At 37.7% G+C, this 25,435-nt stretch overlaps 2 protein-coding genes across 6 annotated transcripts; one reads left to right on the forward strand and one right to left on the reverse strand.

Annotated features, from left to right (window-relative positions):
• Window positions 1–75: 75 nt before the first annotated feature.
• LOC141439886 (arrestin domain-containing protein 17-like) lies at window positions 76–17,326 on the forward strand. 2 transcript variants are annotated; one of them, XM_074104308.1, is made up of 9 exons: window positions 76–191; window positions 271–398; window positions 1,725–1,892; window positions 4,247–4,455; window positions 6,623–6,805; window positions 11,600–11,785; window positions 13,461–13,976; window positions 14,431–14,500; window positions 15,826–17,326. In XM_074104308.1, exons 2-9 carry the CDS (start codon window positions 284–286, stop codon window positions 15,882–15,884), a joined length of 1,506 nt encoding a protein of 501 aa, XP_073960409.1. In that variant the 5' UTR covers window positions 76–191; window positions 271–283; the 3' UTR covers window positions 15,885–17,326. The 2 variants fall into 2 exon arrangements, with proteins under 2 accessions (XP_073960409.1, XP_073960410.1); XM_074104309.1 differs by lacking the exons at window positions 76–191; window positions 271–398 and adding an exon at window positions 3,065–3,134 and having other exon boundaries at window positions 1,820–1,892.
• On the reverse strand, window positions 16,581–24,788 carry LOC141439888 (arrestin domain-containing protein 2-like). Of its 4 annotated transcripts, none has more exons than XM_074104310.1 (8): window positions 24,682–24,788; window positions 24,270–24,402; window positions 23,778–23,927; window positions 22,945–23,057; window positions 22,496–22,594; window positions 21,610–21,792; window positions 20,716–20,904; window positions 16,581–19,607 (listed from the first exon to the last, which is right to left on the reverse strand). In XM_074104310.1, exons 2-8 carry the CDS (start codon window positions 24,385–24,387, stop codon window positions 18,987–18,989), a joined length of 1,473 nt encoding a protein of 490 aa, XP_073960411.1. In that variant the 5' UTR covers window positions 24,388–24,402; window positions 24,682–24,788; the 3' UTR covers window positions 16,581–18,986. The 4 variants fall into 4 exon arrangements, with proteins under 4 accessions (XP_073960411.1, XP_073960414.1, XP_073960412.1 ...); XM_074104313.1 differs by having other exon boundaries at window positions 24,725–24,747; XM_074104311.1 differs by having other exon boundaries at window positions 24,709–24,747.
• Between the last annotated feature and the right edge of the window lie 647 nt (window positions 24,789–25,435).

Genomic DNA, 25,435 nt, shown 5'->3' on the forward strand with positions numbered 1-25,435 from the left:
ACTTTCCATTTGAAAATATTTCACAATCTCATTCATTTTCTTTCCTTTCATTCTTTCTATTTTACGCTCTTTTGTCGTCTCTCTCGCTCACAGAGTACATTTTTATATAGGGTACTCTACTCTCGCTCGTCCGTTCGGTTCGTTCGTTCGTTTTATGTCATCAATTGTCATCCGTCCAGCTGCCCGGCAAGGTAAAGGCGTCGCGCCGCGTAGGTATTCGTTAATATTTTGTCGGCATTTTATGTAATTGCTTGTTTTTATTTACTGTAGTTTATGTGGCAACATGGGTTTTGATGAAGGAAGAATTATTTTGGATAGCGAGAACGGTGCATATTATGCTGGACAAACTGTTCATGCGAAGTTGGTTTTCGACCTAGATAAGGTGAAAACTTTTCGAGGTAAGTTTATTTAAAACTATATTTATAAACTCAACTATGAACATGATGATGGGTGTTGTAACTTTGCCTTGATTTTGCACTATCTACAGTGGAAGAATGCAAATAAAATATAAATTTACTGTGATAAAATATACAGTAAAATATTATTCTAATTAATGTCCCTATTGTCTGTTCGGTAATATAGTCTCACAAGCGCTGGTGCTAGTCAAAAGATAAGAAAACAGTTTTTAACTGTCTGCAATTATCATTTTTTACCATTATTTTTAGCTGTTACATTTGATGGTTTTTTAGTTATTATACTATACAATTTTCGGGGATCAACTCCTATATCCGTCCATAGATCTCGAACTATCTCCATAACAAATTTCAATCAAATAGGTTCAGTGGCTTAACTGTGAAGAGGTAACAGACAGTGTTACTTTCACTTGTAATATTAGTACAGGATTGAATGCAAGCAAAAGCTGTAAAATAACAATGTACAGTCACAAACTTTTATAACATTTTTTTTTTTATTGGCTTTCACTCTTGCTGTTTTAGTAAGACGTATTTTGCCAGTGTAGACCTATAGACATTACACATATGAGGAGACTAGTTTATGAACATTTTGATCTTTGGGGAGGAACAGATGGGAACCTAAAACAAAAACGACATTTAAGGGACTGCAACATTTGGTTAGTCATTATAACCAGTGTGTTGCGTCTAGATCCATGATACATGTTAGAGGGGTAAGTAATCTATACTTGATGGTTCCTGCAATAATATGTGGACTGTATATAAAAAATAATGTAATTTTTCAAACTGTAATTATAATCAGTGATTGGATAATCAGATGCATATTAACCTAAAGTTTAGGTGTTGTTTAATATTGCTATCAAAAATCCTGCGATTCTGGGATCGCAAAATTCAGTGTTTCCACTATATGAACTTATGCATATTTGAGATTTACCTATGTAATGTTAAAAGTACAATACGAAATATAGTTTTTGAAAAAATAAATTATTTTATATTAATATTCGATTGGTAGCAAAAATATGGTTACGTTAGGACCGTTAGGAGCGACACAACAGTATATGCATCCGATAAGTTACCTATGCAATATCAGGTATTTTTTCTTCAAATAAATTATATTAAGAAGCCGCTTCCATACTTTTAAAGCTAAAAACAAACTTTAGTTAAATATGCATCCGATTATCCGATCACTGATTATAATGCAAGTGCAAGCGTGGCGCGTACATGGATGATAGCAGCATATGTTTGGTAATCTGTTGCATTCCTGAGCTAGTAAATGCTACCGTTTATTATTTAGTTCATATTTGTTGCTTTCAGGTATATATGCAAAGATAAAAGGCTTCTGCAAGGTACACTGGACGTCAAGCCACACTCGGCGAGTCCCCGACGGACAGGGGGGCTATCGCTCAGAGACCTACACTGAAAACCATGAGTCCCATGAAGTGTACATTGAGAGGAAATCATACCTTGTTGGAGGGGAGAGTGGTAAGAATAACAATTGTACATCTTAAATAGGAATGTGAGAACTCAAACTTGAGAAAGAGAGTTCTTGAAGGTTTGGGTCCCATGCACAATGGCCAGGTTAATTGTTGGCTCTCAGAGCCAACCGTATTTATGTTTCTTAAAATGTATCTGTTCTATCAAATTGTGCTAAACTAAAGCAGAAAAAAAGAGATCTAAGGATAAGCCATAATTCACATAATATTGACAAAAAAAAAGCCTGAAAATTTATATTAAAAACTAGTTTTATAATACAAAATGACTGTGTCCTATGAATAATATCATTCAAGATTTATGATGTTACTACAGTGAATGTATTGAGTGTGGCTTTGTTTGCACACCACTATCACTAACATTATGTGGGAGATAAAAATTCCCAAGAAAGAATGCCTGAAGAAGTGCCCACTTAAATGTCTTATCAAGTTATTTATTGTTCACACTAATGTTAGTTACAATTTAGTCCTTAATTACAAAGTTCATTAGGTATATTTTAAATACACACTCTTTTAAAACAAGTTCTGTTTTCAAAAGTCCCTTAATCTGCTGACTAATGTCAATTTAGTCCTTAATTACAAAGTTCATTAGGTATATTTTAAATACACACTCTTTTAAAACAAGTTCTGTTTTCAAAAGTCCCTTAATCTGCTGACTAATGTCTGGCATATTCTTACCTTTACTGATTCTTACTAATATTATAAAATACTAGCTATTGCCCGCGACTCCGTCCGCGTAGGATTTGTTTATCGCTATCCCGCGCGAACTGTGCAATTTTCCGAGATAAAAACTATCCTATGTCCTTCCCCACTACTCAAACTACATACCGAATTTCATCTTAATCGGTTCAAGAGGTAACAAACAAACATTTCGAATTTATAATATAAGTGGGATATGAAAGTATCTGTCTGTTTGTTAGCGCTTTACATTTAAACTGCTGAACTGATGAAATTTTGTATAAAAATAGCTTGAGACCCTGGAAAGGACATATAGTTTTATTCCCGGAAAATTGCAGAATTCCCGCGGGTTAGCAGTAAATTAATTTTTCGCAGACAGATTGCAACATTCAGGTCAGAGAATACATATACAGGCTTGGAATTCCACTCCTCATTTTAAAGTTACAAACTATTTATTTATAAGTATTATTTGTTTTTATTTAAAAGTTTTTGGTTTTGCCGACTGGGATTCAAACCCACATCTCTTGGCTATACACACCGAGTATGCTACCAATGGGTAAGTAATAGAATAACAAAAAAAAATTATATTATTCATAACATAAATCACTTTCTACAACTTTTTAAATATAAAATATCCTTGAGATAATGCTCATCAGCTCATAACTTATAATGATAAATTTCATAATATTTATTTAATGAGCTATGGATATAAAAACACTTAGTATAACAATCAAATATTATAATATTTGCAATGTCTAATAACCAAAACATATAAAATTACATAAAACACCGACCGATAAATATGATGGGATAAATGTGATGCTGTCTGTTTGTTTTGTTCGAATAGATGGAGACTGCATCATATTTATCCGTCAAATAAAATTAATCAATGGGTGGTGAAACAGCTCCTTTCTTACAATGGAAAACAGAATGCTCAAAAATATAAAGTTGCTTAATTTATTGTGTAGGTATTATTTGTTTATTTTTATTTCACTTTTACTTTTCGCAAGCTTGTTGGTTCTGATATCAGCCATAGGACGTCAATCGTTTTACATAGGCCTCCTCCATTTAAAGGCCTCCCCTACACATAGGCCTCTGCCATGCATAGGCTGTATAGTCACTAACACCAATATCTGACACAAAAAAAGTGTGCATAAATATCTGATACGACTAGGGCGATCTAGGGCAGGCAGGACGTGTCAGATATTTTTGCATGCTGTGCTGTGCCAGATATTAAAGCAGGTGACTACATAGGCCTCCTCTTCAGGGGATGGCAAACAGGGTAACTGCCCGAGGCCTCCACAAAAGAGGGCCCCCACAATAGGTACATCTTCACTTCAATCAGCCAATCAGTAAAATATCAAAAGGGTCTCGTTTTATTTGAAAAATAGTTTGGGCGACGGGGAGGGAAGGGGGGGCTTCACTCCTTTTTTGCCCCAAGGCCTCCGCACCTCTAAATCAGGCCCTGCTCCTCTTGATGGACATGATGTAGCTACCTACTGTCGACTAAAAATATGAACTTATCCAACATTTCAAAAATATGTACCACGCACTCATTCCGACGTAATAAGGCCGTGGTAACATATTTTTAAGTGGTTCGATTAGATACATATTTTTGCACTTAGCCGTATGACTTCTTTTTTTAAACAAGTTTTTTTATTTATACAGGTGAGCACCGCCTGCACCCTGGCAAGCATGAGTTCCCGTTCACCTTCCCGCTGCCAGACAACTGCCCCTCCTCCTTCGAGGGGGAGTATGGTCACATCCGCTATCAGTTAAAAGTGGTGGTGGACCGGGCCTTCAAGTTTGATCAGGAGAAGAAGATTTCTCTGCGAGTCATTGCACCCTTGGATCTTAATGCTGACCCCTATGCTGGTGTGAGTAATTTGCCCTGATTATGTCACAAAGAGTCGTGGTGGTCTAGTGGTTTGATCTATGGTCTCTCAAGCAGAGGATTGTGGGTAGACCCAAGCTAGCATTTCTTGTTTTTAGAAATTCGTGTGCGAGCGAAATTGCACTTGAAATTTGTCACAAGCTTTACGGTGAAGGAAAGCAATAATTAAGTCTCCTAAAAGGTCGGAGTGTGCATACTTGTTCTCTTTTACTATGGTAGGGGATTATGGCGTGGCCTATAATAGAATTTTGTCGAGAGAAATGGATTTGGTCGCATGTGGAAACTACGTCTCAAGCCCTCTCATCTCAGAGGAGGTCTGCGAGGCCGTAAAGCAACGAGTTTGTAGTGGTCAATCGAGCGCCGCAATGTAATGCAACTTGCACCATTTTTCTTGCAAGTCTAAACTTGGCTTTACAGGAGGGCAAGGGGTCTCGAACATCGCGTTACGTAACATTGATCTTTATAAAAACTATTGAATTAAAATCTCCCGTTATGTTTTACGAGGAATCCCTCGATTGTATTGTCATCATCATCCCAGCCTATTACGTCCCACTGCTGGGCACAGGCCTCCTCTCAGAGCAAGAGGGCTTGGCCATAGTTCCCACACGGGCCCAGTGCGGATTGGGAACTTCACACGCACCATTGAATTGTTCGCAGGTTTGTGCAGGTTTCCTCACGATGTTTTCCTTCACCGCAAAGCTCGTGGTAAATTCAAATGTATTGTACGTAAGTAATTTTCATTTTAAGTAGTGTAATGCGTTAGCTATTGTTATGTTTGCCGTACATTTTAACTATTAGTTTAAACAAACAAACTACTGATCAAACAACGGGCCCTAAAGACAATAGTTACTGAGCATAAGTTGATTATTCTTTAACTTTTGACCTGAATGTATGCTGATTGGTTAGCTACATTTTTCTAACATTGTTTATTGAATCTATAGCTTGGTAACATTTCAAGCAAAGCGAGATAGACAACGGTTGAAATGTTTATTGTATTTATTTCATAGATTAAGAGCATAGTGCAACAGTTTGACAATGCAAGAGTGTTAATTTAGGGGAAATCTGGGAAGTATAAAAACAGATTATTTGGTTCGAGTGCCGACCGTTGCAGTCGGTGGTGGCGAAAAAAAGGGCTTTTATTTCTATGAGACAATCCTTATATACTAGTTTAACAGCGCCCTCTTTGGGCTGTTTAGAGAACTAATTGATAAAATACAATCATTTGGTAGATCTCGTAGATCTTAAGGGAAAGTAGTACCATCAGGTTCGACTAAATGGCACTGCTTATATAAATCGTTAAATTAATAAATTTAACAAAGAGAAAGAGTTAATAACTCGTATAATACGTTGGAAAGAAAAAGATAACCTACATAATCAATAAAAACCATTTAACCAATTTTTTAATCATCCATATGACCAAAGTTCTGGGACAAGGCAAGTATATCGTAAATCAGTTATTCATTTGTAGCATGCTAGCACATGGCCCTATAAAAGAAGTGGCATTGTATTGTAATTGTATGTTATACATACATATGCAACTCTTGGTATATGGGTATAGAGTTCAATATGATTTTTTTACCAAGGTAATTTAATGCTAGTCTGTCTGCTCGGTCTGGTGTTTGATTTGCTCTTCGCAACTTGTACAATGTACAATACATTGTACCTACGTATTAATAAAACTCTTCTCAACTTAAAGGGTTGTTTTTGCCATTTTGACTACGGAACCATCATGGTTTTTATTTGGCCTATTTAGTATTTACTCAATTGAAGATCCATCAATATTTTTAGCATCACCGGTATCCTAGGGAAAATTGCTATTCGGGGCAATGTAGCAATCTTACTTTCCCTTTCAAACTGTCATCCCAACTTCAAATAACTACGGATCTTTAAAAAAACTAGTCTATCAGTCTCTCAAAGGCAACGCTCCTGTGATACCCCTCGTGTTGGCAGGTGGCCATGGGCGGCGGTGATTTCTTCCCATCAGGTGACCCCCGTGTTCGTTTTCCCCTCTTTTTTTAGCCTGTTAAGGTTGCCCACTGCTGGTAAAAGGCTTCCCCTTTTTTCCGCCATTCGTCCTCTACTTGATATGCTCCCTCTTATATACCTATATAAAGAAATAACGACATACTTACCAGACCACTTATCCACAGGAACCAATCGAGATGCAGTTCGAGGATTCCTACTGTTGCTGTTGCACCAGTTCCGGTGTTTGCGAGACATTCGTGAAGCTGCCCAAGGCAGGTTACTGCCCCGGGCAAGTCATACCCATCGAAGTCAAATGCTCCAACAAGGGCAATGTCGAGATCGAGACTATAGCCTTCGAGATTGAACAGGTACACTAAATTAAGATTGGTTTTTGGAGTATTTTTGTATTTTTTATTTCAACTCCAAATTTTGTTACTGTTACGGTCATCCCGTAAAATCCATATCGAAAATACAAACTGAGACATAGATGCACAGAAAAACCAGAAAAAGAGACCAGCGCTGGGAATCGAACCCAGGTCCCTCAGCATTCCGTGCTGCGTGCTATACCCCTACACCACCACTGGACTGGTACTGGTCTTTCTACTGTATTTTCGATAGGTACACTACACTTTTTTGGATTCGGCTATTCTCATTTCACCAAAGTAATTACTGTGTCGTTTTTCCCCTCGCAATATAGATACGGTAAATATTATTAATAATAATGATTCTAATTGTTTTTAAACCAGCTAAATAAAAAAAAATACCTCATTAAAAATAGTATGTAATACAAATAACAACATTGAAAATAAAAGAAAGAACTACAGGCGCGCACGCATATGCACCCAACGGCTGAACCCATCGTTCAGTCAATGCTACCGAGATGTTGTTTGGGCCGGCGGCAAGAAGGCGCGCCAGCAGCGACGGACAGCATTCCACATTAAGAATTAGAGACTGGCCAGTGTCCATTTTTCCAGATCAGTGCAGTCAGCCTAATTAGGCCTCTTGTACACACACGGTTGTTCAACCGTACGGCGTGTTAGCCGTAAACGTGCTAGCTTGTACATGACACGGCAAAATCAGCGATGCGTGCCACCGTGCACGTCTACAAGCTTTCATATGATATACAACAGACGACTGCCTTTAACCATTTTCCAGATGTGTGTGTCAGAGGCCTTACCGTGTCGATTTTAGACTGGTGAACAGATGAATGAGAATGATCGAATTACTTAATTACTAATTACTGACGCAGGGCCTCTACTACTACCGTCGACTAGGGTGGTCCAAGTTTGTATGTAAAAAAAAACCTTATCTCGTTGGCGCTTGGTGGCGTATCGTTACAATCGAACACTTAAATGAATCTTGACGCAACAAAGAATGTTCTCTCAGTAAAAAGTCTGTAATTATATTTTGAGAATCGAAAAAGTATATTGTTATTCTCTTGGCATAAGTAGTTCGACGTTTCAAATGCTTACATCACAATACTATACTTATACAATACACAATGACAAAAACTGCATAGCAATACGCAACTCAAGGTTGTTTTATGAATGCTATAAAAAGACCTCGATTGTCACAAATTATTTAAAATCAAAACGTTTTCAAATTTCGACAAAGTATTAAAAATAGGCAATTGCCTCAAATTAGGCATAAAATTTGCGAAACGTTCAGGTATTTATTGTGTGAACCTTTTTATGTTAAATACTAGATAGCTAAATTATCATACACGTGTGTCGATGTTAACTCCGAGAATCGGCCGTGACCTTGCCTCCGTATTATTTAAAACTGGCTTCCATGCTGGTAAGTATTTTTCGGTAGCTAACTCACTAATGGTATGACCCTCCTCTCCTAATCGAATTCATAGAAGAGGAGATTGTACTCTACAGTCTACACCCATTAAAAAAGTCTTGGCATATTTATTATCCCTAAACAGATGTTTCGTCTCAGTAGTAGGTAGTATTCCTATATTGAAATTTTGAAAACTGTCTAGAGATAAAAAATATCCCTAGACACTTTTGATGTGTATTTTCTTCACTAAATATTTTTTATTTAAGTATCCTCACTACCTTGTTCAATTGGAATGTCTACACCATAAACCTAACAGCACGAAACTTAAAATTATGGTGCATTTTGTATTTTAAATTGTAAAGTTTAAAGGATTGAAAGAATATTTTAAACATCTAGTACGATAAAAAAATAGCGAACAGTTACTTATAGTGAATTAACTAAAGGTAAATTACGAAAATAAGATAAGAAAGCAAGCGGCGGCTCGCTCTTAAGTTTTACGTGTTGAAATTCTAAACACGGAACTATGCCCTAATTTAATACGAATGTTATTTTTATTCGAATCACGAGAGAACGAAGTACCGGGAATAACGCAAATCAAAAATGTTTGCATTTCGTCGGGTGACAAGGGCTCAGTCTCGTTCTGTCTGTTTCCTAAAATGTCTGCTTCTCAAAATGGCCTGAGTCCTATAATGTCCACTATTTGTGTTCTACAAACACCCGTTTCCTAAAATGTCCGCTTCTCTATACCATAGAAATTGTATACCTAATGTAATGAATTGATGGGTTTGATTTAATTAAAAGTTTATTTTCTTCTTTTTTAGAGCATTTAAATAATTTGAAGTCGGTTAAAATTGTTAGAATTATTTAGGTGTAGCAGATGAAAGTTGTTGGAAATTGATCCTAGGAATACTATTTACCTATATGAGAAGCAGACTTTATAGAACGCAGTCATATTAGAAAACTGTCAATACTGGAACCAGACATCTTAGGTAACTGACAAAATATGAGAAGCAGACTTTACAGGAAACAGACATGTAAGAAGTAGACATTTCAGGAAACAGACAATATAAGAAGTTGACATCATAGGAAACTGACAATGTGGGAAGAAGGTCATTTTAAGAAGCAGACATTTTAGGAAACAGACAGAACGAGCCTGAGCCGTGACAAGCAAAAGTCACTAATTACCACTTAAAGTCAAGAGAGATAATCAAACTTATGCATAGCGTCGTATGGTTAATATTCCAATCTTTTTTTGCAGTTAGTAACTCTTGCTTGTCACCTGACGATTTGATTCCTACACATTTTTAACCAATGCAGTTTGGTTCCTAAAACTTTTAAAAGTGGAATCGCACTTGCTTATCTTAGCGCGCTTCGGAGCAACTCATATTAAGCAAATTTTAAAAACAAATACAGTACCTCATTACAATTAATACCCATTACAATTAATTGTCATATCTGAGTATAGCAGTTAACACTGAATATGTACGATTAAATAGTAATTTAGTAATCCGCCAGAAAACTAAGTGTCCCGAATCCAAAAGCATTTCGAGCCACTTTGGCGAGATCGTATTTTTACCGATGACGTAATGCCCTATTAAGCCAGTTGACCTTACTTCGGGAGTGGCCTGTTAAAAAGCTTATGTCCACATATGTAGCATTGCAATAAAGCCTTTGTTAATATATGCTTAAAGTCCAAATTGAATGCGTTACTTTTTTTAAAAAGGACCTTGTGAAAGTAAGTCTTGGAGCCACAGACAGTTTGATAAATTATCAAAAGCTTCGAACAAAAGGCGCGTTTGTACGCTTACACACGAATAAACAGGAGCTAATACAAAATCATATAAGCTTCTCAGTTTTTATGAACTAGCTTTTACCCACGGCTTCGCTCGCGTGAACCATAAACATTTTTCAAAGAAGCAAGCAATCAAGCAAGCATGTATTAAAGACTGCATTAAAGCAAGTATGCAAGCAAGCTGAGTTCTTTATGGTTCTATACCCATCGGAAACTTACTACCGATGTAACCTTAGAAGTCAAAAGTAAGCAGATACAATTGTAAACCGGCTTTAATTTCGAATCCTTTAAGATAAATGTAAACACTTTTTATTTGAAATCTCTTTTTTACACATTATTTAAAAAACGTTTGTGCAATGTGCATTTATAAATCTAGACCGGTCGGTCAGCGGTTAGAATACAAAACAAACTTTAGGTCATCCCTCGAGAGCGGGATTTTTTTTCGGGATAAAATTTTTTTTTTTTATTCTGGACTTCTAATATGACGTATAGCCGTTACCCGCGATTCCGTCCGCGCAGAATTCGTTTATCGCTATCCCGCGGGAACTATGCAATTTTCCGGGATGAAGACTATCCTTTGTCCTTCTCCGGGACTCAAACTATCAGTATACCGAACTATTTCATAAATCATCAGCCCAGCGGTTGTTATTTCAGGATTTTATATCCGTGCGAATATCGGAATAAAAAGTAGCCTATGTTTTATTTCAGATGTCCAGCTATCTAAATACCAAATTTCATCTAAATCCGTCCAGCCGTTTCAACGTGAAGGAGTACCTAACAAACATACTCCACTCACTCACAAACTTTCTCATTTATAATATTAGTGGGATATAGAATTTTCCGTACTGGACCCGCGTGGGAATTACGGCCCAAGCCCTTTAAGAGAGGGGGTAGTAGGACGTAATGTAGGCTGGGATGATGATGATGATAGAAATTGTAACTGTCAAACTGGCACACGCTTTAAGATTAAAAGAGAAACGCTTTAATGCTGCTAATATTAGACTTGGTTAAATCTGAAAGTTTGTATGTACTTGTTACTCTTTCATAAGTCGGCTGAACGGATTTGAATAAAATTTGGTATGTAAATAGTTGGATCACGGGAATAGATATAGGCTACTTTTTATACCAGTATTCCCAAGGAATCGGGATTTAACATGAAAATATAATCCAGAACTAAATGTAGCTGAAAAATGTGAAGTGCAGCAAAGTATATTTATAAAGTCAAAACCGTTTATAGCGATACCAGTTATAAAAAGACATATCGAATGTAACGTCCAAGAAAAAAGTTCCAGCACGATCTTATATGCAGTCAGCAGCAGAAGTAAATGATTGTGAAGAAGTAGTTGATTCTGGTGTTCAAAATGATCTAAACACTCTCTTATTTATTACCTTGGCAATAGAGTCGTGTGTAGATCATTTTGATCAGAGTAACCGCTCGTCCAGTTCTGCTGCTGTTTGTACCAAAATAAAACTGCCTATAACAACCAACCGTGTTTAACGACAAAACATTGCAGTCCCTTCGATGCCTTTATAAACGGTTTTAACATTGGATTTGTCACATTCCTTACCATGGCAATTTTTTCAGAACACAATCTTCCATGCATCGCACCACCCTGGCACGAAATACGACGAAGCCACCGTAGCCAAACTGAAGAAAGGGCCGGTGCCTGGCAACACCACGAGAACTTGGACAGTGGAAATGATAGTGCCCACTATGGACATCTACAACGTCGCCACGTGCCGTTATATTGATATCGACTATTTCTTCAAGGTACCTTCCCTACCTCAAGGTCTTCAAGGACGTTGTAGCCTAGTTTGACCCATAGCGTTTCAAGTAGAAAATCGTCGATTCAAAAACGGGCTCGCCCTTGACTTTTCCGAAATTCATGTCTGTGCGAAATTATATTGGAAATTTACCACTAGCGCCACGGTGACGAAAAACATCGTGAGGAATCTGAAATGGTGTGTATGAAGTTCTTTATTCGCACTGGGCTCGCGTGAGAACTACGGCCTTCTCGTTTTAAGAGGAGGCCTGTGCCCAGCATTGGGACGTTGGAAGGCCGAGATGATAAATCGTTTGTTTTAAATTTTCACGATTTTCCCTCAATATTTATTAATTAAACTCGGGACTTAAAGATTTACTCTCATATGTAAGTCCCGGAAATAATAACTATGTAGGAATTATTTATCCATTGGGATTGGTACGATTAAAACTTTAAACACTTCGATAAGTAGCTAATGCCTTCACTGTGCTGTCACGCGTGTAGAAGAGTATTTAAAAGTAAATTCGGCCTAGCCAGCCATTTGAGAGCCCATAATAGGCGTCATTTACAGAATAGTTTTGTTAGGGTCGCCGTCATCGAAACCGATGAGGTGAACAAGGTCTACCCGTAGGTATGCCTTCATTCTATTATGTCTTCGTTATTTCGCACATAAATGAATCCATCCTACTCTCAAGGGGCTGTTTCACCATCCATTGATTAGTGTTAACTGACGGTTAAACGTGATGCCGTCTCCGTCTATTCGAACAAAACAAATAGAGGCGGCATCACACCTAACCGCCATAGTTAACACTAATCAGTGGATGATGAAACAGCCCCTTAGTCTATTATAGTAGTATAATAGGGCTGGCGAACTAATGGCACGCGTGCCAGTTATGGCACGGGACCCAATAATTCGGACACGTCACTGATATCGAAAACCACGTACCTTAAGGTCGGGGTATTTTGGCCACGAAGGGTTGCTTTGGCCCTTGGATATCTCTGTCCTGAGGCCGTATTGTCTAACGTTTCTGATGCTCGTGATCACAATCAAATAAAAATAAATAATAAGTATTTATATAAGGAAGTGTTTTGAGTGTTTCATTTCGCCAACAAACTATCATGCAGTTTGGCGAAAAATGTGTTCATGTATACGCTGTGTAATTGTTAAAAATTAAATTAAAAAAAAAATTACAGATTTCGTATACAAAATCTGTCGATTTGATTGCGATCGCGAGCGTCAGAAACGTGAGGCAGTACGGCCTCTGGTTTTATTATTGTTTTGAGAATATGGCTCACTGCCATGTGGTTGATGTTAATTGGTCGATCACGTTTTTATGTGGTTTTCATATGGGCCACACTAATCTGAAATGGGTCAAAGTACCCCGACCTTGCGGTACTTAATGAATAGCAGTTTTATACCTACTATGTACACTAAAAAAAATATCATAGTTATGTTATTATGTTTTTCATTAAAATAGGCACATTCGCCCATAAAGGTTCGCCATGTAATGTGTAATAAACACATAATTATGTAAAATTTGCACACCGGAATTCCAAACCTACCAAATAAGTGAAACATTGTAATTGTCCATCTGTTTACTCGCATATTCAGCAAATAAACTATCATTTCACTTTATCCCTGGTCTATACAATTCGTTCTGACCGTAATATGTCGTCGTCCAGGTGAAAGTATCCCCCGACGGCTGCCACGAGTCCAGCAGTCAGACGCGGCGCTTCATCATCGGGAACGTTCCTCTGAGAGGCTACCAGGATGACGTCCCAAACCCAATGCAAGACCAAATGCCCAAACAGAACATAACCACTGTAGAACATTACCAAACTACCCCACACTTCGGCCCAGTTGTCACTCAACCGATGCCAAACGCATCTCCTTACCCAGCTCCTAGCCCGTTCCCTCAGCCTCAACCGTTCCCCGGTGCTAATCCACCTTACCCCGGTGGCATTGCCCCCTATCCCGGAGCGAATCCTCCGTACCCCGGTGCCAGTCCACCTTACCCTGCTCCAAACCAGTCATACCCCGGGGCCAGTCCATACCCCAACCCTCCCGCGCCTTACCCAGGAGCTAGCCCTTACCCCGGCGGGGCCCAGCCAGTGTCCCCCTACCCACCGCCTTACCCTGGGTCGGGGCCCGAAGTGCCTCAGTTACCACCCGGAGCTGGCGTACCTTTACCGATTGGGGTGAGTTGAATGAAATTAAGCTTATGTTAAATCGTCCATGCGCGGGCTACATCGTTCGTTGAACAGATAACCGTTGGGGAAGAAAAGTCCTTGAGTGGCGACCACGAATCGGGAGATGAAACGTTGATAGGCCTCCCACTAAGTAGGCGGGGCGGATTGACGACATCGTGAGATATGCGGGAAACCGGTGGATACAAGTGGCGAGGTGTCGTTCATTGAGGCGTTTTAATGTTAAGGCTTTCGTTCAGCAAGAAGTCTTCCGGCTGTCGTCGTCATCAATAGTCAGTTGTCTGCCACACTCAGATTACGAATTGATATTTATTATTAGCAACTACATACGTATGCGGGTTGGATGACAATGAAATTAGAGTGAGCAAAAAACCCGTTTTCTTTTTTATAAAAACTTATACGTGGATTCGAAAACCAGTTTACATTATAAAGTTTTATGTTGCAGTTTCCGAGTCCGTTCTCGAACGCCAGCGCGCCCGGCGTGATGCCGCCTACACCAGACACCGCTGACAATAGTAAGTGACATCTCTATATGCTGTTTCCGACACTTTTGCTTGTATGTTGCGCCTAACTTTTTTTTTTCAAAATACTTTTTTTGCGGCGCATTCTGTCGATGATTTTATTTCCGAAAGCGCTGATAGACTAAAAAAAAACCCTTGCGGCCTATTTGGAAAATAAACTTTCAATTTTGATGTAAATGTCCCACTGCATAGCACGAGCCTCCTAAAAGAATCGAATTAGATTTTACGTGGGTCTGGTGCAATGGTTCCCAACCAGTGGTCTGCAGTTGCCGAAATATGGTTCGCGAACGCTTTCAAATTTCGCGGCCGATATATCACATTGATTTAAAAATATATATATTAATATTAAGTGAGTTTTGATTAGTTTTATTTCTCTTGTAATGCTAGCGGTACGCCAAAAAAAGCTGCACATGTTAAAAGCATGAAAATCGGAACGATTGATCTTTAGGCCATACGAATCAATTTGACCCGTAGCACGAAAAAAAAACCGGCAAAGAGCGTGTCGGACACGCCCGAATTAGGGTTCCGTAACCATTACGATAAAATTAAGTGATATTTTTCCAAGGATTTCGTATTTTGTACGGAATATTCCACGTTGAGGTATATTTTATACCTTAGGCTGCTATTTACTCTTAAACTACTAATAATTCTCAAGAAAACTTAACCGTTATAGTTTTCCTTGTAAGTTTGATATAGTAACTACCATCCTGATTTTTTTCATTTTTTTCCACCCACCGGTTTACATTTTTTTAAACGTTATAGGTAATGATAAAGAGGTTGCAATGTGCATAATCTCTTTTGCGACTAAATTATATTGTATGGGCACAGCATATCCTTTATTTTTCCATTTTCTAGTATGAAGTACCAACTGGATTATTTTGACAAAAATATTTATTGTAGGCCTTTATATAAGCAATTACCTAACAAAAAACTGTTGGTTTCGCTCTTCTAGAAAGCAAGAAAAAAAACTGAAGTTTTAATTCCTACATTTATACACATTTTTTTTTTAATAAAATATTATTTAAAGAATATGTGAGTCTATAGATAAATTAATGTACTAAAAGATTACGTAGCTCGCATTAGCCAATGAGGGAAAAAAACATTTTTGTGAAAAGTTAAAAAAATCATATCTCAGAAAAAAACAAAGATAGGAAGCTGAAACTTACAGGAAATAATACTTGTCATGAGGGCTCTTATTAAAAAAAATACAGTGAACGTTTGGTGAAAGGGCCGCTTTTCCATGCAAACACGGCTACGCTCTTTGAGAAAAAAGGATATTTAAAGATAAATGGAATAGCTAATTACATTTTTGTTTTCAGAAAACCCGATGGGAGACGGAGCTAGCAACCCCCCTTACAACCCCAACTACAAAGGCTAACTAAACTACCTCTTACTTATATAACCTTTGTTTTAAAGACGTACAACAGGCTAGACGACTAAAAAAAACTGTTTAGTCCTTCAGTTAGATAATTAAAACATAGTGTACACGTATTTTTTCTTTTGTTTGACAAACAAAAAATGACGAGGATACAGTGCTTAGAAGTTTCGATTGAAGTCACTATGTGGTACGATTTTTACCTAATAGCACAGCTCATAGTGACGTCACAAGCCCCCACTCCGGAAGTTTGATGATTTGTACCTTTGTTGATTTTCAATAATTTAATAAACCAAAAAAATACGTGTCCCATATTTTTCCATAAAGTAAGTGTCGGACTAAATAGAATTATATATTTTTAACCTAGTCGTCATCCCTACTGTATTCTAAGAGACAAGATATACTTAATTTTTGATAACGCTTTTTGTAGGTCAGCTATGTTAAGGTCTAAGCTTCGTGTCTACCAACTATTAGGCTACGAATACTCTATAGGCTTATTTTTACTCACTTTTTAGTCTTACTAGAAGGCAAATAAAGAGGAAAACGATCGTGTTAGGGTCCCGTTTTTCCTTATAAGGTGCGGGCCCTAAAAACCTCCTTTAATTAATACTTAAGCACAAAACTGCCACAATCCGTTGAGTGGTAATATAAGCCATGGTTTTATTGTATTAATTAGAAAAGAAATTTATTTAGTCTTCCTAGTCTTTGAAAAATGAAAAATATATAATTGTATAGTAGACTTAAGTTTTTAATAATTGTGACGTACTACTACATGTACTTAGTGAGATTTATAGTACCTAGGTTGGGTTATTCAGTCATGTTCAGTGGTCATACATGATATATAATATAATATAATGTTGCTGCGAGTTTCACAAGTGTATACTGTCTTCTAAATGTGCCTTTAATGAACATGTTAGCTCCTATTGTTAATAAATAGATATACCGTTTTTAGTTGAGTAAGTGGTTATTGATGTGAAGACTTAATGGATATAGTGCTTTGATTGTTATGAAAAATGTAATTTTGATATATCTTTCGAATTTTATGTTAAATGTGTGTGAAGTCATTTTTTTATTTTTACTTTTCTACATGTGCTATAAATGCAAAAATGCATATTTTGATATAAATACTATATTTTTAAGATTTATACAGAACTCAGAGCATTAAGACTTGATTATTATTACAATCCTACTTGTGCAAGGTTAAATTAAAAAATGTTTCATAAAATTGGTTTTCATTTGCATTAGACATAAATAATAATATTTTTTCAAGAACATAGTATATTTAAATTTTTATTCAAAATACATATATTATATCAAAAATATTTGTAAGGTCTTAAGTAAAAAATGCAGTATAATTAAACATCAAGCTTAGCAATAATAGCACCTCCTCTAAAATGGCACTTCGAATATCAAAACACATAAAACATATCAGATTGGTCGGGTCATTATGATTTTGTTTCGCACAATAAACATCTGCGAAATAATTATTAAGAAAAATAACGTAAACAGAAACTAATTTATCATCTCTGTTTTAAAGTCCCACTGCTAAGCTGACTCGCTCATAGTAAGAGGGCTTGGTTTATAGTTCCCACTCGGGCCCAGTGCGGATTAAGAACTTCACACATACCATTGAATTGCTTCGCAGGTGTGTGCAAGTTTCCTCATCATGTTTCTCTCACTGAAAGGCTCATAGTAAAATCTAATTACTTAAAACTAAATAAAAAAACATTTTTGAATGGTTTCCTCTCAAGCAGAGAGTCGTGGGGTTCAAGCCCGGGCTCGCACATCGTGATTTTTCGAAATTAAATTTGGATTTATCATGAATATTACGATGAAGGAAAGATCGTGAGAACATGTGCCGGTTCCTTCATCGTAATATTCATATTCACGATAAATCTTCACAGGTGTGAAGACATTCAATGTGTGTGTGTAAAGTTCCCAATCAGCAGTGGTCCACGTGATAACGACGGCCCAAGCTGTCTTATTCTTAGAGGATGCCTGTGCCCTACACTACAGTGGAACGTATATAGGCCGAGATGATGACGGACGAACTTAAATTTAAATAAGGCCCCCATGTCAATTCTTACTTCATTGTTTGAACTCTATTAAGTATGTACATGTTCTTTCATAACTATCTAGTACCACGGATACATACAAATACATAGACATATAACTGTACTTATAGTAAATTATGCTCATGATAAATGCTTGTATATTCTATAACCAGTACAATTGATACGGTAGTATTATGTTACATTATTATTAAATAGGATATTCCAGTCTCTCTTATTAGTTCCACTGCACCATCATGCGCTCTAATTGTTTTTGTTATTTATCAATCCAAAACAAAACAATTTTAATGTTTACAATAACAGTGATTGCCTTAAAAACCTACTAATAAAATGATATAAACTCGGACAGTTTGTGTGTGTATGTTCGTTATGTACTTCACGTTAAAATAGCTTGATATATTTGGATGTGGAAAGGACATAGCTTATCTTATACCCTGAATTTTATTGTCATATAATAGACCTTCGGTTGAAACAAATATTGAAAATACAAACTGAAATATAGATACACAGAAAAACCAGAAAAATAAGACCAGCACTGGGAATCGAACCCGGGTCCTCGGTATTCCGTACCGCGTGCTATACCGCTATACCACTGATGGTCAACGGTACAAACACGAATTTCCCCTATGCACCTCATATCTCAGCTTGTTTGTTTCTTATTTAGCCACTTAAGCAGTGACGCTAGCGACATCTATACCGTAGCCCTCATCGAGAAACTTTTTCGGCACTCCATTGGAATTAACCGCTCACCCGGACAAGAGATGTCGTTACTAAGCAATCAAATTAAGATTGGTTTTTTGGTTTTCAATTTAGGTTTTACGGGATGACCGTAAAAGTAAAAATTTGGAATTGAAATGAAAAAATACAAAAAGATTCCAAAAAACCAATCTTCAAACAAATATTTTTTACAGGATCAAGTAGTAGTCAAAAGTAAGCGAGAAAAAAAATCGTGAAAACAGTACCGACATTAGACCGATATACACTCGACATTCATTGCTCTGGATCGTAATATTTTCAAAGATAAACTTTGTTTTTATGGCGATGGCGCAGGCGGCGCACTAGGGTTATAAGGCGATGTTACGGATCCCATGGGGTGCCCTGAACTTTCTACCGGTATCTTGAAACCTGCAGGACTGGGAACAAAAGGCGGGGGGTTAGTCGGGTACGGAGTACTATCCGGCTTAGGGTTAGGGTATGGAGAGTTAGCGTTAGGGTATGGACAGTTAGCGTTAGGGTAAGGACTCGCACCAGGCGGAGGGGGGTTTCCAGGGTACGGAGGGTTACCTGGGTAACCGGGACTAGCCCCAGGGTGATGTGCATTTGGAGGACCGTTTACCGGGTAAGGAGCGTTTCCAGGATACGGCGGATTCCCTGGATAATTGTTAGTTGGGTATCCAGCCGGTTGTCCTGGGTAGTTTGAAACATTCTGGACATGTACATTCTGCATTTTATTTTCTAGTGTGACTGAGGGATAAATTTGGGGTTGGATGTACTGGTATGGTGCGTTCAGGTTGGGTATAGGGCCAGTAGGTAAGTCGTGTTCCATGGGATGCGTGTATTTGCCATCCACAAGCTCAGCTATAGGTACTAAACCTAGATAGATCTGCGCTTCGTCTTCTAGATGGTCGTTGCAGCCGGATAACTTCAATTTCACCTTTAAATAAAATTGTTAGATATAGTTTGACATAGATACAATATAAATAAAACTATAATTATGTATTTAGATTTACGTGATATCATAGTTTTGAACATGAAACTACCGTGAGACTCACTCATATTAAATGATATGGCAGCCGCCGAGTCGCGTGCTCCTGAGAAGAAGGGCTACAAAATAGCCCGAAACATGTCGAGCTAAACTCGGTTCAAGACGTGAGTTATCCATTTAATATGATATCATAGTTTTTACCATTTCATTGCTGTCTCTTGCTTTTGAATAAAAAACAACTTCAGTATTGAAAATGGGTATCAAAAAGATGTTTTCATCACACTTGCTCGTAAACAGTGTCGTAACATGCAGGCTACCTTGCTTGCAACCCCCCAAATAAAACCCTCGACCTTTTTTTCTTGCCATGTAACCCTTCGTCGGTCGCATGAGTCATTGCGCGTACTAATACTCGCATGAGTATCGGCAATTTTTATAAAAATATTAGTTTTTCTTTTAAAAATATACAATTTTACTCGCAAATGTGACGAAAAACATTGTATGTCGCACTAGAATTACGAACATCGACTCATTAAAGCCCCTCAATCTTCGAGTTCGGGCTACTAATAGAATAGACCAGTGTTTTTCAACCTTTTTCATGACACGACCATTTTAGTATCAATAAATATTTCGCGACCCCCCTACCCGTTGTTTTTTTTCATGCATTTTATTTTGTGACAAATATAATGAGTTAAAGGTAACATTTTCTTAATAAATATTTTTAAACTTTTTGTTTTTGTTACTGAAGTAGTTTTCCCAGCAACTAATAGGGGCTATTCAATATAGACTCTCGTTCGTAATTCCTTATTTGCCGCCCTTAAGACACAATGTACTATTGTTAACAACGTTAAAGCATGTCCAGTGGCCGTATTATCTAATGCTCTGACATTCGCGATCTCATTCGCCATCTCTTTCTATCCTCGTCTTATACCGGGTGACGGAAAGAAGTGGCGAAAACAATTGTGATTTCAGTGTGTTAGACAATAAGGCGCGTTGGTGGCAATATATCTAACGTAGGCTTCATTATCGCACAGAGAAACAACCCTGGTGTATCTCTTACCGTTAAATAGAACTCCACATCGATAATCCCGCAGTTGTCAAGTACGGGGGCGATCATGTCGGGCACAACCACTTCTGACGTGATGGTCCGTTTCGTGTGCGGTAGGATCGCACCGAGCCAGCACCTCTCCAGGAACTTTGAGGGAGGATATTGATCCGACTGCGGGGTTTTGCTGTGGTAGCCATCTCTCTGCGTGAATAAAATAGCGTATGGAGCATGTTATGGAACCAATTGGATATGATGATGTGAACCCTGTGTAGAAACTAAAAATATCAGTAAGATGACATTTGGGCTTGCTCAATGGAGGTGTAAATTTGATTATGAGTCGACCGCTTTCAGAAGAAGCAATGCTGATTTACAGGTTCATTAGACAAACCTTTACATCCAGATACGAGGCTGTAATATTTGTAGTGTGGTGTATATATCTGAGGCTCCCCATGAGGCTGACATAGTCATATTAGGTGTACAAAAGCCTCGTTAAAATATAAGATTTAAAAAAAAGGTGATATGTATTTTATTTGGCGGCAGAGGGTTTTCGGTCTTGCTACAAGATCCATCGCCGGCGAATCTATCCAAAGACACTAGTGTTTGCCAACATGTAGTTTTCCCAGCGAGAAGAGAATGGTAACAAGAACTGACCCCTGAGGAACACCGACATACACGTCCAGAAGTTCGGACGAAAAATCATCAAGCTCATATTTAATGAGCCTACCTAGCACGAAGCTAAATATTCAGATGCGCAAGCCAGCAGGAATCTCATAGGAAGGAAGTTTACTTATAAGTCTATCATGACAAGCCCTGTCAAAAGCTTTTGAGAGGTCGAGAGAAACGGCATGTGCCTTACCTTGTGACTCGAAGATGTTATCAAAGGTCATAAAATCAAAAAACACTTACGCGCACCAATTCTAATTTAATAGAATGTACTTCGACAGAGCTCTGGTTATCAGCGTTGATTTCTACCGGGATGGCCTGGCCGGGACAGTAACCGGTGGCCGGCAACTTCACCTGCACAGTCAACGAGCCAGAGCCGCAACACATGGAACTTACTATTTCTTCAAACTCCATGCAAATGGGTTGCTGGAAATAGACGTAGTATTATTAGTCCGTAATATCTTTGTAGGACTATACTTTTCAATGAACATTAGAATTAGATAGCTTCCTCGGCAAACTCCTTAGCTTAGCTAATTGAATATTTAATACAAGCATTTTTGCTGATTGCACTTTTTGTACACTGTGCACTGTCATCAAATTTAGATCTACCCAAAAAAGCAAATTGATCGAACTGCATGGTAGAAATTTGACGAGCAAAATTTTCACATAGGTACAACTGAACTGATACAACTTAATACATATTTTCTAATGGGCAAATGGTCCAAAATTCAAATGTAAATTAAAATTTACCTGCTCCTTCACACTTATTACAGTGATCACAAGCATGTGCACAACTCTGCTCAAAAACCAGCCAATCTCTGTTTCTAATTACTTCACCACTTAAAATTTTATAATGACTTATATAATGACTGACTAATGAATGACTTATATATTTTATAATGGTTATTTCTTGATGACCAGATGGCCTAGTGGTTAGAGAACCTGACTATGAAGCTTGAGGTCCCGGAATAATTATATTTATCCGTTGCTTAGTACCCATAACACAACCTTTGCTAAGCTTACTTTGGGTCTAGGTCAAATGGTGTGAATTGTCCCAAGATATATTTATTTATTATTTATAATACCAGCTGTCTGATTTATTAAATATTTAGAATAAAATGGTAGAAACCTTCATTGCCGGGTTCATGTTCAAGTCAAGAGGCACAATAACCTCAAAAGCCTCCTCCAATTCATCCGCTTCGCGTCCATCTGGATACTCTAGGCACGCCTACAAAAATAATGGAACTCCTTTTTTATTAGGAATTTTCTTGGCAATTTGTGGCATATTGCTGAATTTGGCAAAAAAATAATTTTGCGAGTTTTATTAGGTACCATAGCAGTAACACTGGAAAAGTTTCACTTTGTACTAATACTTAACTACCTCATACTTACTAATACCAACCAACTAACAACCTCATTGTATGCTATACAATAAATGTAGGGTTAGGTTAGTAGGTGTTGCATTTCTGCCATTTTAATTATGGAAATACAGAAAAAAATAAAAAAGGTTACTAATTGAAAAAAATCTGAACACAGCCAGTTTGCTGATAAACTTTTATAGCAATGTGGTATACCTACCTTAACATAGTAAGAGACACTTCCGTCCGTTCCCTCGAAATATGATGGTGCTGTGGGCGGGATCTGGTAGCGGAACGGAATGCTGTGATTCCCTGCCGGTAGCTGGGACACCCCTGGATACAAGTTATATTTCTGCCATATGCCATAAGTCTCATCTTTGGCAAAATCAAACTTACTGATATTAATAGCATGGCAGATTTGAAAATCAAAATCTCTAACCTAACTCACAACAAACTACAACTTGTTTTCATTTTGTTTTAGTATCCTATGCTATATGCTAGAAGGGGAACAAAACTAGTAATAAAAATTGGCAAAATCATGAAGAATTAGTTACATTCATTCATGGCGCCCGGGATGTTCCACAGGTTAAGTGGTTCAAACTGGGGAATCCAATCTTGTAAATGTACCGTGGAGTCAGCTGGACTGACATAAAGAAATCATTAAAGTGAAGAAAAGATATGTGTTTATCAAAACAAGCAAGGAAATTCCCCACGAAGCACATGCTGAGGCAGGGATTTTGAAAATACATAGCATAAAGTGCTGGCTAAGTTGTGTGTATCAGATTTTTTTGAAGTAAAAAAGATTGTAGTAGAATCCAGTTATAACAACGGGCAAAGGACCAGTGATATTCCATCGTGCTATACCAGAAGCCATACTAAACAAATAAATGTACTTTCATGGTGGCTCATATTAAAACCAAACATATACTTATGTCGCTAAAAACGGTTTTAAATGCAAAGTCATACTAAATGGACTACACTGATATAGATTCTAGTGACTAGAAAGAAAGGGAGCTCAAGACATCTTTACATGAGAAGGCAAAAACATCTTACCAACACCTCCGCAAACACACTGTACTACATGAAAGTAATCTTCCTTTGCTGTGTAATCTTGGGTAACCTGTCTACGGTATCCGTCATATTCTTCAATTTCAGTCTCCGCCCATTCCACTGTTGCTTCTCCATGAAACTCGACATTTATTACTGAGGAATGAAAAATTGTTTGTTATGGAACTAAAAAAAATTGTTGAAATGTTTCATGGGAGTTTAAGTATCTTTATTGTTGTTATGGTTTATTTACCTACACTACGCAAAGGCTTCTACTAGGTGAAAAATTGATGTGAAGTTAAATGATTTAAAAAGTTATGGGCATGGCTCAGAAGCATTTTACTAAATACAGCATTTGGAACTTCTGTAACATATCAGTAAATATTCAAATTTTTTGCGTTATTACAATGATTAGAGCAGCAGCAAATATATTGAGTCCAAATACAAAAATTAGCTTTTGGAAAAAAAATACCCACTTTCTAATGAGAAAGTACATACCTCGGAACACCAATGGTTGACTCAATCCAAATTCAATTCTTCCAGACAGCACTTGACCGGCGTAATAAACATTCCGCACTTCGTCTAAAATTATACTCCCATTTGCAAACCCAGACATAGCGGATTTGAATTTCTGAAATCGAAATTAATGACGAATGAGGAAAAACCATGCCGAACGTCTTATTCTGATTTGAGAACGCTGACACCGAGAATATTCTCGTTTTATCTTGTATCCTTATCCCAGAGATGTCAGCTACTTTGCACTTCGGCAGGCCTAAAGTTTAAATTCAAGGCTGTACTTTAAAAGTAATTGCTTTTGTCCAAGTACATATATTAAATTGAATTTTACAATTAGAAACTGTTTAAAATCTTGAGCTCTCTTACCCAAACAGTATTGAAACAAAATATTTACCTGTTCAACTTTATTTTACTAAAATACAAAAAAAATACTCCACCCTGCAACTCGGTTCTGTCAGATCAGAATTGGATCAGAACTAAAAAAAAAACTTATAACTGTCACCGTCACTGTTAGCATGCAGCATACCGTCGGAAATCTACCAAAGATGATACAAAAAACAATAATCTACTATTTTCATGTTTTTTTTTTAACACTTAGCCTATATTATGTCCCACTGCTGGGCAAAGGCCTCCCCTTTCCTCCGCCACTCTTCCCTGTCCTGGGCATGCACCTATCAATCAAGCTGAAAAGCGCTCAGGTCATCCCGCCAGCTCGTCTTGGGTCTGCCTCTGCTCCTATGCCCATCACTCGGATCCCATTCAGTTACGATTCGTGCCCATCGGTCCGAGTGCATGCGGCAGACATGTCCGGCCCAGTCCCACTTCAGCTGGGCGGTCTTGACACCCAACTGCTTGGTTTTGATACGAGTTTTGGAGCGCAGTATCGTGTTTCTGATTCGATCAGTTCTTCGAACACCCAGAATACTGCGCTCCATTGCTCGTTGGTAAACCTTGAGCCTGGACTTTTGAGCTTCCAGTCAATAACCAAGCCTGTACGCCGTAGGTTAAAATGGGAAGAATACACATGCCGACGAGTTTGCGCTTAAGTGCTTATTTTCATGTATCTTATTTCTATTAATAATAAGTGGAAGTGATAGATGGCCGCTTTTTTGTAATAAAGTTCAAAATTAATAATACGATTAAACTAA

Source organism: Choristoneura fumiferana, chromosome 21 (genome assembly GCF_025370935.1).
Source record: "Choristoneura fumiferana chromosome 21, NRCan_CFum_1, whole genome shotgun sequence".
Lineage (NCBI taxonomy): Eukaryota > Metazoa > Arthropoda > Insecta > Lepidoptera > Tortricidae > Choristoneura > Choristoneura fumiferana.